Consider the following 13442-nt stretch of genomic DNA (forward strand, 5'->3'; position numbering starts at 1 on the left):
CAACCCAGAGAAAAAAACATTCCGCCCACAATCTGGGCGTCAGTTCATTCTGTCGCGATCCCTTCATCCGCACAAAACAAAACATTACTCGTTGACTACAGTACTCATGTCATCTAGTTCTTAAGAAAATGATTTTTATTTTTTGTGTATCGTAGGTTACTATAAAAATGCATTCCGGGACTTTGGAAAGAATCGGGTCGCCGATAAAAAGGACGCTTTCTCGGGGAGTGAGTGAGGACGAGTCACTTCGCAACATTATCAAAGAGGTGAGCGTCGAGCAATCACGTCGCGATTGTATATTGCGACATTTACAAGAGTCATGCAGTCTATTATCTGTAGGCTATTATCTACTTTTATAGAGTCTAATTTGACATTACTAGGCTACAGTCGACAAGATTCATCCTCGAGCGTTACAGTAAGCCACTGCATGTGTTTTATATTTTTAAGATGTTTACTTTGTTTTTTTACTCTTGTGTAGCCTACTGATTTTCATTTAGACTCTCACCCCAATGTTACTGTAGCATGCGGTTTTACATTGTTTCAAGGTCACTGACGGAAAACGTTAACATTGTTACAATGACTTCCTTTCGAGCAGTGTTACATTGTAGCCAGCCTACCAACAACTGAATTGCCTTCAAATGGCTTTACGTTTAGCTAGTTAGTTAAAACACCAGAGAAATGGCTTCTAATCTCTGACTAACCTTAGTGTCTCCCGTTAGGGCACAAGTGAAACAGAATGGCTACTTCGTTACAGTATGCATAGAATAGGGATGACACATTGACATTGCATGACTAATGTAGTTAGAATTCAGTCATCAGTGGTTCATCATAAGTTTTTTTTTTAATCATTGGTACAGTAAACTTACAGTCCATGAGAACTGGACCTAGAGGTTTGCCAAATTGTGTTGATATGTAGCCTAAGGGTAGGCAAAATCCATTTTAATTCAATCACTTTTTTGACAGCATCCCTTTTGATTTAAACAAAACATTCCATACATGTCTGTCCATGGAAGTGGTTAGAAAGTCGCTTTTTGGACCTGAATGACAAAACATTCACGAAATAAATGTGCTCAAAGTTGACCCATTTTGCATACCCCTCCATACCATAGACATCCATGTCTTCATTACTGGAAAAGATAATGGTTGAGTTTGATATAAATGTTTTCAAACTATTTTATTATTTATTGATTTTTTTTTAATTTTAAACCTTTAATGTCAATTATCTAAAAACTGATTTCTGATTGTTTTCATATTCACATATGTTGTAGCTTAGACCCTATTTCACATCATTTGAGTTTGTTGTGCCTGCCATTGGTTGAGACACAACATGCTCTTGAATACAGGGTGGGTGGCATTTCAATCATAGAAATATAATTAATAGAATGGACCTATCCCTTCAGACCACTGCAATTTAGCTAGTACACCATTGAATTAAAATTGTAACTTTTAATTATTACCACAAAGATGACCGCCAGTCCATCCACTGTTGAATGTTAACTTAAATGGTAATGTGTATTCTATTATCTATATTTCTATGATTGCATTAGGTTTCCTATGGAGGATTGCCAGTATGATTTAAAACAAATATTCCCATTAAAGTCAACATTCTCATCTTTGCGGTACTATTTGAAAGTTTAAATTTCAAATGTATATTTGTATTTATTATGAATCCCCATTTAGCTGCTGCCAAAGCAGCAGCTATTCTTACTGGGGTCCAGCAAAATGAAGGCAGTTTATACCATTTTAAAAACATTACAATACATTCACAGATTTCACAACACGCTGTGTGCCCTCAGGCCCTTACTCCACCACTACCACATATCTACAGTACTAAATCCATGTCTACTTATAGTGCGTATGTTATCGTGTCTGTGCCAATGTTTGTGTTGCTTCACAGTCCCTGCTGTTCCATAAGGTGTTTTTTGTAACTGTTTTTTAAAATCTAATTTTACTGCTTGCATCAGTTACCTGATGTGGAATAGAGTTCCATGTAGTCATGGCTCTATGTAGTCCTGTGTGCCTCCCATAGTCTGTTCTGGACTAGGGGATTGTGAAGAGGCCTCTTGTGGGGTATGCATGGGTGTCCGAGCTGTGTGCCAGTAGTTTAGACAGACAGCTCGGTGCATTCAACATGTAAATACCTCTCATAAATAAAAGTAGTGATGAAGTCATTCTCTCCTCCACTTTGATCCAGGGGAGATTGAAATGAATATTATTAATATTAGCTCTCTGTGTACATCCAAGGGCCAGCCGTGCTGCCCTCTTCTGAGCCAATTGCAATTTTCCTACGTCCTTTTTTGTGGCACCTGACCACACGACTGAACAGTAGTCAAGGTAAGACAAAACTAGGGGCTGTAGGACTTGCCTTATTGATAGTGTTGTTAAGAAGGCAGAGCATCGCTTTATTATAGACAGACTTCTCCCCATTACATTTAAGTCATTTAGCAGACGCTCTTATCCAGAGCGACATACAAATTGGTGCATTCACCTTATGATATCCAGTGGAACAACCACTTTACAATAGTGCATCTAAATCTTTTAAGGGGGGGGGGGGGTAGAAGGATTACTTTATGCTATCCTAGGTATTCCTTGAAGAGGTGGGGTTTCAGGTGTCTCCGGAAGGTGGTGATTGACTCCGCTGTCCTGGCGTCGTGAGGGAGCTTGTTCCACCATTGGGGTGCCAGAGCAGCGAACAGTTTTGACTGGGCTGAGCGGGAACTGTGCTTCCTCAGAGGTAGGGAGGCGAGCAGGCCAGAGGTGGATGAACGCAGTGCCCTTGTTTGGGTGTAGGGCCTGATCAGAGCCTGAAGGTACGGAGGTGCCGTTCCCCTCACAGCTCAGTAGGCAAGCACCATGGTCTTGTAGCAGATGTGAGCTTCAACTGGAAGCCAGTGGAGAGAGCGGAGGAGCGGGGTGACGTGAGAGAACTTGGGAAGGTTGAACACCAGACGGGCTGCGGCGTTCTAGATGAGTTGTAGGGGTTTAATGGCACAGGCAGGGAGCCCAGCCAACAGCGAGTTGCAGTAATCCAGACGGGAGATGACAAGTGCCTGGATTAGGACCTGCGCCGCTTCCTGTGTGAGGCAGGGTCGTACTCTGCGAATGTTGTAGAGCATGAACCTACAGGATCGGGTCACCGCCTTGATGTTAGTGGAGAACGACAGGGTGTTGTCCAGGGTCACGCCAAGGTTCTTAGCACTCTGGGAGGAGGACACAATGGAGTTGTCAACCGTGATGGCGAGATCATGGAACGGGCAGTCCTTCCCCGGGAGGAAGAGCAGCTCCGTCTTGCTGAGGTTCAGCTTGAGGTGGTGATCCGTCATCCACACTGATATGTCTGCCAGACATGCAGAGATGCGATTCGCCACCTGGTTATCAGAAGGGGGAAAGGAGAAGATTAATTGTGTGTCGTCTGCATAGCAATGATAGGAGAGACCATGTGAGTATATGACAGAGCCAAGTGACTTGGTGTATAGCGAGAATAGGAGAGGGCCTAGATCAGAGCCCTGGGGGACACCAGTGGTGAGCGCACGTGGTGCGGAGACAGATTCTCGCAATCCAAGCGTGGGCCGCGCCGGAGATGCCCAACTCGGAGAGGGTGGAGAGGAGGATCTGATGGTTCACAGTATCAAAGGCAGCAGATTGCTCTCATCCTTCTAGACCTGAGGAGAGAGAGTTAGCTTTAGCAGTGCGGAGAGCCTCCGTGACACAGAGAAGAGCAGTCTCAGTTGAATGACCAGCCTTGAAACCTGACTGATTTGGATCAAGAAGGTCATTCTGAGAGAGATGGCAGGAGAGCTGGCCAAGGACGGCACGTTCAAGAGTTTTGGAGAGAAAAGAAAGAAGGGATACTGGTCTGTAGTTGTTGACATCGGAGGGATCGAGTGTAGGTTTTTTCAGAAGGGGTGCAACTCTCGCTCTCTTGAAGACGGAAGGGACGTAGCCAGCGGTCAAGGATGAGTTGATGAGCGAGGTGAGGTAAGGGAGAAGGTCTCCGGAAATGGTCTGGAGAAGAGAGGAGGGGATAGGGTCAAGCGGGCAGGTTGTTAGGCAGCCGGGCCGTCACAAGACGCGAGATTTCATCTGGGGAGAGAGGGGAGAAAGAGGTCAAAGCACAGGGTAGGGCAGTGTGAGCAGGACCAGCGGTGTCGTTTGACTTAGCAAACGAGGATCGGATGTCGTCGACCTTCTTTTCAAAATGGTTGACGAAGTCATCCGCCGAGAGGGAGGAGGGGGAGGAGGGTTCAGGAGGGAGGAGAAGGTGGCAAAGAGCTTCCTAGGGTTAGAGGCAGATGCTTGGAATTTAGAGTGGTAGAAAGTGGCTTTAGCAGCAGAGACAGAAGAGGAAAATGTAGAGAGGAGGGAGTGAAAGGATGCCAGGTCCGCAGGGAGGCGAGTTTTCCTCCATTTCCACTCGGCTGCCCGGAGCCCTGTTCCCATCTTAGCTACTACTGCATCAATATGTTTTGAACATGACAGTTTACAATCAGGGTTACTCCAAGCAGTTTAGTCATCTCAACTTGCTCAATTTCGATATTATTTATTACAAGATTTAGTTGAGGTTTAGGGTTTAGTGAGTTTTGTTCCAAATATAATGCTTTTAGTTTTAGAAATATTTAGGGATAACTTATTCCTGGCCACCCACCTTGGAACTAACTGCAGCTCTTTGTTGAGTGTTGCAGTCATTTCAGTCGCTGTAGTAGCTGACGTGTATAGTGCTGAGTCATCCGCATACATATTCACATTTTAGTAGATTTATCAGCCAAACCATGACACCCACCCTCTATTCAAGAGCATGTTGTCTCAACCGATGGCGGGCACAACACAAAAACCTTCAATTAGCTGTTCCAGGAGACTGTGTGATCACGCTCTCTGTAGCCGACGTTTGTAAGACCTTTTAACAGGTCAACATACACAAGGCTGCGGGGCCAGACGGATTACCAGGACGTGTGCTCCGGGCATGTGCTGACCAACTGGCAGGTGTCTTCACTGACATTTTCAACATGTCCCTGATTGAGTCTGTAATGCCAACATGTTTCAAGCAGACCACCATAGTCCCTGTGCCTAAGAACACAAAGGTAACCTGCCTAAATGACTACAGACCCGTAGAACTCACGTCCGTAGCCACAAAGTGCTTTGAAAGGTTGGTAATGGCTCACATCAACACCATTATCCCAGAAACCCTAGACCCACTCCAATTTGCACACCGTCCAAACAGATCCACAGATGATGCAATCTCTATTGCACTCCACACAGCCCTTTCCCACCTGGACAAAAGGAACACCTATGTGAAAATACCGTTCATTGACTACAGCTCAGCATTCAACACCATAGTGCCCTCAAAGCTCATCAATAAACTGAGGACCCTGGGACTAAACACCTCCCTCTGCAACTGGATCATGGACTTCCTGACAGGCCGCCCCAGGTGGTGAGGGTAGGTAGCAACACATCTGCCACACTGATCCTCAACAGTGGAGCTCCCCAGTGGTGCGTGCTCAGTCCCCTCCTGTACTCCCTGTTCACCCATGACTGCATGGCCAGGCACAACTCCAACACCATCATTAAGTTTGTAGATGACACGACAGTGGTAGACCTGATCAACGACGAGACAGCCTATAGGGAGGAAGTCAGACACCTGGCCGGGTAGTGCCAGAATAACAACCTATCCCTCAACGTAACCAAGACTAAGGAGATTATTGTGGACTACAGGAAAAGGAGCACCGAGCACGCCCCCATTCTCATCGATGGGGCTGTAGTGGAGCAAGTTGAGAGCTTCAAGTTCCTTGGTGTCCATATCAACAACAAACTAGAATGGTCCGAACACACCAAGGCAGTCGTGAAGAGGGCACAACAAAGCCTATTCCCCCTCAGGAAACTAAAAAGATTTGGCATGGGTCCTGAGATCCTCAAAAGGTTCTACAGCTGCAACGGCAATTGCTCGGCCTCTGACCGCAAAGCAATACAGAGGGTAGTGCGTACGGCCCAGTAGTGCGTACGGCCCAGGCTAAGCTGCCTGCCATCCAGGACCTCTATACCAGGCGGTGTCAGAGGAAGGCCCTAAAAATTGTCAAAGACCCCAGCCACCCCAGTCATAGACTGTTCTCTCTACTACCGCATGGCAAGTGGTACCAGAATGCCAAGTCTAGGACAAAAATGCTTCTCAACAGTTTTTACCCCCAAGCCATAAGACTCCTGAACAGGTAATGAAATGGCTACCCGGACTATTTTCATTGTGTGCCCCCCCCCCCAACCCCTCTTTTTAGGCTGCTGCTACTCTCTGTTTATATGCATAGTCACTTTAACTATACATTCATGTACATACTACCTCAATTGGGCCGACCAACCAGTGCTCCCGCACAGTGGCTAACCGGGCTATCTGCATTGTGTCCCACCACCCGCCAACCCCTCTTACGCTACTGCTACTCTCTGTTCATCATATATGCATAGTCACTTTAACCATATCTACATGCACATACTACCTCAATCAGCCTGACTAACCGGTGTCTGTATGTAGCCTCGCTACTGTATATAGCCTGTCTTTTTAGTGTTTTATTTCTTTACTTACCTATTGTTCACCTAATACCTTTTTTGCGCTATTGATTAGAGCCTGGAAGTACGCATTTCGCTGTAAGGTGACCTGTTGTCCTGTGTAACCTGTTGTCTCGTGCGCTGAATACAAACTTTAATTTGAATTATGTAAAATATGAAAAAAATAAGTTTACACATATTTTTGAAAATTGTGGTTAAGGTAAAAAAAGAAGACAATTTATCCATTTATCTTTTCCAGTGATGAAGACATGAATGTCTCATGGTATTGTGGGGTATGCAAAATGGGTAAACTTTAAGCATCTTTATCTCTTGAATGTTTGGCATTCAGGTCCAAAAAGTCATTTTCTGAGCACTTCTACAATGGGCAAATATGTATGGAACTTTTCGTTCAAATCAAAAGGGGTGCTGTCAACCTAATTTTAATTGAAATGGATTTACCCATAGGCTATTATACAATTGCAATAGCCCACTCATTTGATTGCGCTTCATTCATGAATCCATCTGTAAAACAATCCTCCGGCATCATTGTCAAGCCTTTCGCTGAAATGCTAATATTCAGTAACAGTGGGTAGACCACTCATTAGATTGACCATCACAGAAGACTTCATACCTTAGCAAGTGTTAATTCCACATCAATCAGTGTAGATGAAGGGGAGGAGACGGGTTAAAGAAGGATTTTTAAGCCTTGAGACAGATTGTGTACAGTATGTGTGCCATTGAGGTTGAATGGATGAGACAAAATATTTAAGTGCCTTTGAACGGGGTATGGCAGTAGGTGCCAGGAGCACCGGTTTGTGTCAATCACTGCAACGCTGCTGGGTTTTTCATGCTCAAGTTTTCCATGTTATTCAATAAGGGTCCACCAACCAAAGTACATCCAGCCAACTTGTCACAACTGTGGGAAGCATTAGAGTCAACATGGGCTAGCATCAAGGTTTCCGTTAGGAAAATACGGCGCCGGGCAACGTGACTGGACAGATTTTAATTTGCCGGACATTTGAGAAATTTGCCAGATACCCATATGCATTGGGTGCATAACGCGTTAGGGCGTCCACCCACTGTGCTCAAAATCACATTTAGATTATTGTAATTCATTTTAACAGAATAGAATTTAGCCTGTAAAGTTGAACATTGTTCTTGTACCAAAATTACAAGTTTTATTGAAAACGTTATCCGTTGCGTCGTCATCCCTGCTATAAATCATAAATTATATATTTGTATAATGTTATTTGCAAGAATTAACGTAGCAGGTTAGGAAAATTAGGTTAAGGTTAGTTAAAATGCAACAAAAAAAACGGGGTCCCTTCTAGCCATGGCTGGCCTGCCCCACTCCCCCTTCCCCCTGCGATTCAGCACCACAGCAGTGGAAAGAGGACACTCTTTGGTGGCTACAAAATGAAGAAATTATAAAACTGATGTTGGACAATCAAATTCGATATGTAAATAAACTAAATTCAGCTGGTTCATTGAGAGCGAGCTTATTTTACAATGCTCCTGTGAAACTAGGCCCGCGCCGTGCATTTATGAAAGCACCTGTCATGTGTGATATACATGGCTTATTGATAACAACTCTGTTTCCTACTGTAGGCAGTTGGCTGCCTAGTGATTGTAACTGTCCGACGTAAATAGTTGGCAATGATGTTTAGTTTGCAAGTGCTACTGAAGAAGCTCAACTGAAATACACATCATTACTCTAGTCTATTAATCCATTCCATATCTTTATACTATACATTACACATGGGCGGCATTTGGTGATCTTGCCTAGGGCTGTAGCATAACTGCTTGGACCAAGCGAGATGAACACAATAATTTTCCTCTAATTTACTTGCGTTTGCGGCAGACCTTGGTCTGCTCAAAGTGAGCTGTCAGGAATTCAAAACGGTCCAACTCCTTGGAGCAGCTTGCTATGCCCATCAGCCTTGTCACTTTGTCCTCAAGGCCGTTTTTACTCTGTTTTGGCGAAAGAATCCCCTCTTGGCAGGCACATTGGAAACGGGGATAATCAACACAATCTTTGCCAATTTTCCCCCAGTCAGGGTACACTTAGCTGTGGTCCCTTATGAGGACCTCGTGTCTTTTGCGTGAGTAAAAATAGAAACGCACCCGACACTAATTTTCAAGCAGCGTGAGAATTTATTAGCCTATGAAGTATATTTGCTTTTGAAGTTGGAGTACATTGACTTGTATTTCCATCAATGAATAAAAAACAATTTTGCCATTTGGCCGGAAACAGTTTTATTTATAGGCATTTCATTTTTTTATCTGCCAAAAGCCGGCATTTACCAGAAAACCTGACCAGCATCCCTGTGGAACGCTTTCGACACCTTGTAGAGTCCATGCCCCGATGAACTGAGGCTGTTCTGAGGGCAAAAGGGGGTGCAGCTCAATATTAGGAAACTTTTCCTGTGTCTACCAGCTGACTATGGGATGTGGGAACAATGTAAAAAGTATGCAAACAGATATTCCCACATGCTTTGTAGACATTATTATTATTATTATTTTGGCTCTGTCTGATATGTCTTTTGTTATTTTGTAAGACGGAGAGTTCGGCCAGGCGTCTGACACGCAGAGGGGGGACCCTCGAGAGGAGAAGTGGGAGTCAGGTATAGTAAGAGCAATGGATGAAGCTACTGGTATTTAGTATGTGTCCCAAATGGCACCATATTCCCCACAGGGCAGCCCTACACTGATCTGACATTGAAACAACATGATTACCTCTGATTCTATCTGTGCTATGAACCATACTAAGAGTATGCTAGAACTTATTATATTACTTGTTTGAGTGTTGTTGACCTTTCTCTTTGTCTTGTTCCCTCCAGCAGTCTGAGGATCAAGAACTAATGATGGAACTCCCTGAGATGGTGATTATCTGCGCAAGCTTTAAAAAAACATTCACAATACCTTTTGTCATATTTGATCAGTATAACCAGTTGTACTGGATGTCAAACCTTCTCACTTCCTGTGCTGCATATTCAGAGGGTGCACACTCTTTATGAAACTCCCACAAAATAACCCAGGAATAAAGAATTTAGCTCCAGTGCAATTATGTGTTGTTATGCCAGCAACTTGTTGCTGTATAAAGAAAACCTGGTATGACTCAAATAAGGACCATAGACCAGCAATAGCTATCAAAACAATTACATTTCCATGAAGCAATATCCAACAGTTGAATATCAAATTACATGTTAATTATACCAGTATTGTTGTTAGTGTGACTAGATGAAGCTGCGCACTGCCATACCTGTGTTTGTTGGGAGCGCGATGACTAATTGGATCTTCCCACGGATATGCCTGTGTTTGTCAGCTTGATCTGCAGGCGAGCTACGACGAGATGTTGCAAGAGCTCCGTGGGCTGGAGCTGCAGCGGGAGACTGTGTTGTTCCAGGTGGACATTCTGCACGACGCCCTGGAGGGGGCCGAAGAGATGCTGGCCGAGGCTCAGAGAGAGGCCAGCCATGCCACCATGGTACATCCAGTCATACACACTTGCAATGACTGAGATATATGGTTGTCTTACCTACCTTAGTGAAATGCACTGACTGTAAGTCACTCTGGATAAGAGTGTCTACTAAATTACCAAAATCTAATGAACATGTAAAAAGATCCTGGAGGAGCAAAACAATGTTTATAGTAGAAACCCAGTAGGAATGTGCTATTTCCTGTGACCCAACTGTGGTTTTCCTACTGTTGAAGAATCACTGCTCTAAAACAATTCACAAACCTCAGCTGCGTTGAGTCATAAATGGATGTGTCTTTCTGTATTTGTAGGAGTTGGAGCAAGCGAGAGAAGCCAACAGGAAGTTGGAGGACATGGTCAGCTCTCTGATGCAGGAGGTGGAGAGGCTAAAAGAGGTAATGAAGTATGAGGAGGAGGGACTTACATAATCATACAGAGAGAGGCACGTACAGCAGGATTCCTGGTTTTGGACATATCCACGGCAGGTAGCCTTGCAGGTAAGCGTGTTGGGTCAATAACCTAAATGTCGCTGGATCTAATCCCTGAGCTGACTAGGTGAAAAAACAGTATGTGCTCTTGAGCAACCCTAATTGCTCCTGTAAGTCGCTCTGGATAAGAGCGTCTGCTAAATTACTAAAATGTAAAAATAAAGACTGACTAGTACCTTCATGCCAGCTCTGGTTTATTGCGTATCTCTTTCCTTTGTCAGGGGAGTGTTCTCTCTTTCTCTCGGCTCTGTGCTTTGCTGAACTTGACAGAATGAAGTGTTTCCACTGCTGGGAAATTTAAGCCTGGGGGACAACCTCCCACCATACCTGTTATTCTCAGTGTGTGTGTACATTACCCTTCCTAAAATAGGGCAATGTAAATGATTGATAGATATTTGTTCTGTACCAAAGGATATGTTTGATAAAGGTGTTATGCTTGCTAGATGTTGACTAATGTCATTTGGAGTACATTTTGTGTTCTAATGAACAGCACATTTCACTCGGGGTTACATTTACATTATATTTTAACATTTACAATTTAGTAATTTAGTAGACGCTCTTATCCGGAGCGACTTAGCTGTTTTAAGATGAATACACGAACTAAGTGGAACAACCACATCACAGGCATAGTAAATACACTTTTCCTCAGAATAGCTATCAGCAAAGTCAGAGCTATCTGGTTGTTATCTGCTACTGAGGCTTGTGGCAGGTTAGAAGGGAGTCGTCTGTTTGCAATTAAATGGGATAATCCACCTCAAACCTATGAAAGTCCAGAGAGGGCATATGGGACAAAAATGTATTCCCTTATGTCGATCACAATTTATTTATTTCATCGTCACTACATAACAAAAGTTGTTTTGTCGCCCATGAGATGATTGACATTTAGGGCTCCCAAGTGGCGCAGCAGTCTAAGGCACTGCATCGGTGCTAGAGGCATCACTACAGACCCTGGTTCGATTCCAGGCTGTATCACAACCAGCCATGATTGGGAGTCCCATAGGGTGGTGCACAATTGGCCAAGCATTGTTAGGGTTTGGCCGGGGTAGGCCTTCATTGTAAATAACAATTTGTTCTTAACTGACAGGCCTAGGTAAATAAAGGTTTAAACTTAACAAAAGTTGTTTTGTCTAGGTCAACTCTATAAATAGGAATGTACTTACTAAAGATAGATTGGCAGTATGGTTGAGGCGGCAGAGCCCACGGTGGATCAGCTCATACGTTGTTATTGATTGCCACACTGATGGATGGTACATTTCATGCTTTCATTCGTGTTTGAGCTCAGTTTATAAATTAGAAGGTTAGCAAGCTAAATGTCCATTACCTTGCGCTAAGAGCTTGTGGGGGATTTAAGCCCCCTCTCAGGCTGTATGCCACCCCCAGGACCACAGCCAATCGCATGCAAGCAACAATGCAGCTAACTTGGCCCAGCTAGGTAGTCTTGCTAGCTAGCTAGCTAGTTGTCTTTGCCGGTTGTTAGTTTGCATAACTGATATGTGTATAATTGTAAGGGACACTTCATGTTTTATGGATAATATAAAAATGTACAGAGTGGGTGAGCTCCATTCCTGACAGGCTGATCAGATTCAATAGCAGCCTCAGAGGCTGATATCAGGATGCTCTATATATTGATAAATGTCACATTGTATTTACCCCCCCAAAAAGGAAATGTTAATTAGCGGCTTATGTGGCTATCATACAGAACTACAAATGCTCGTCTCAAGCTTCACGTCACTTACCATGGCCATGATGATCTGGACGAGACTGCCGAATCGAGGCAAAAGTAAGTTTATCTTGAGATTCTATCTAATGTTAGCTAAATATGGTAATTTATAATTTGTTTAAACGAAGAAGTCTGAACTGTATTGGGCAAGTAAAAAATGTACACATACCTGATATCTAGCTAGCTAGCTCATGGTTAACTAGTTAGCATTATTAGCCTGGCTAGATGTCTACATTAGCAGTCTTTTTGGCTAGCCATTTAAATGCATGAGAAGTTCATAAAAACGAGTTAAGCTTTCATAAGCCAACAGTTTAGCTTGCTACTGAACTAGCTAGCTAACTTGGTTTCACTATCTAAAATTCTAGATCATGTTTGTTTGTGTCTGTGGGTAGTACTTGACTTGCAGCTATCCTAGCTAGCAGTATTATTTTGGTCTGGCTTTTTTAGAGGTTTCAGAGATGGACTGATTAGCATCCTCATCATTAGCAAGTGTATGTACTTTACTGCGAGGAAACATTGACCTGTTTGCTGTTTCCCCTCTAGACAGCATATCATTAGTATAGCTAGTAGGGAAGGTTATGTAACTTTATTTAGTCCTACCAACTATGGTGGGTTTTAAATGAATCGTTTTTTTTAAGTGTGTGTATATACACTTTTTACCCCTTTTTCTCCCCAATTTCGTAATATCCAATTGGTAGTTAAAGTCTTGTCCCATCGCTGCAACTCCCATACGGACTCGTGCGAGGCGACGGTTGAGAGCCATGCATCCTCGAAACACGATCCCGCCAAACCGCACTGCTTCTTGACACACTGCCCGCTTAACTCGGAAGCCGGCCACACCAATGCGCCTGAGGAAACACCGTACAGCTGGCGACCAAAGTCGGCGTGCACTGCGCCCGGCCGCCACAAGGAGTCGCTAGAGCAAGATGGAACAAGGACATCCCAGCCGGCCAAACCCTCTTCTAACCCGGATGATGCTGGGCCAATTGTGCGCTGCCTCATGGGTCTCCCTGTCATGGCCGGCTGCGACACAGCTCGGGATCGAACCTGGATCTGTAGTGACGCCTCTAGCACTGTGATGCAGTGCCTTAGACTGCTGCTCCACTCTGAAGGCCCCTAAGTATAATTATTAACCTTATTTGCACCTTCTGTATTCCAGAATCAATAGGTCTTATCACCTCTCAACTAGGCAAGCTGTTTTGACCTGCTTTGGTCTGTTTCAGTCATT

General features: G+C 44.0%; 1 protein-coding gene across 4 annotated transcripts in view; it reads left to right on the plus strand.

Annotated features, from left to right (window-relative positions):
• The window catches only part of LOC106583274 (uncharacterized), a 31257-nt gene continuing 17815 nt past the window's right edge, over positions 1 to 13442 (plus strand). Inside the window, exons 1-5 of one of the 4 annotated variants that reach the window (XM_014167237.2) lie at positions 1 to 266; positions 9087 to 9152; positions 9369 to 9410; positions 9854 to 10015; positions 10318 to 10401. In XM_014167237.2, the coding sequence (XP_014022712.2) occupies positions 168 to 266; positions 9087 to 9152; positions 9369 to 9410; positions 9854 to 10015; positions 10318 to 10401 (453 nt within the window). In that variant the 5' untranslated portion in view covers positions 1 to 167. Of the gene's footprint in view, positions 416 to 9086; positions 9153 to 9368; positions 9411 to 9853; positions 10016 to 10317; positions 10402 to 13442 lie in introns of all 4 variants that reach the window. The other 3 variants (XM_014167238.2, XM_014167239.2, XM_014167240.2) reach the window with 3 other exon arrangements.

Source organism: Salmo salar, chromosome ssa22, assembly GCF_905237065.1.
Source record: "Salmo salar chromosome ssa22, Ssal_v3.1, whole genome shotgun sequence".
NCBI classification, from domain to species: Eukaryota; Metazoa; Chordata; class Actinopteri; order Salmoniformes; family Salmonidae; genus Salmo; species Salmo salar.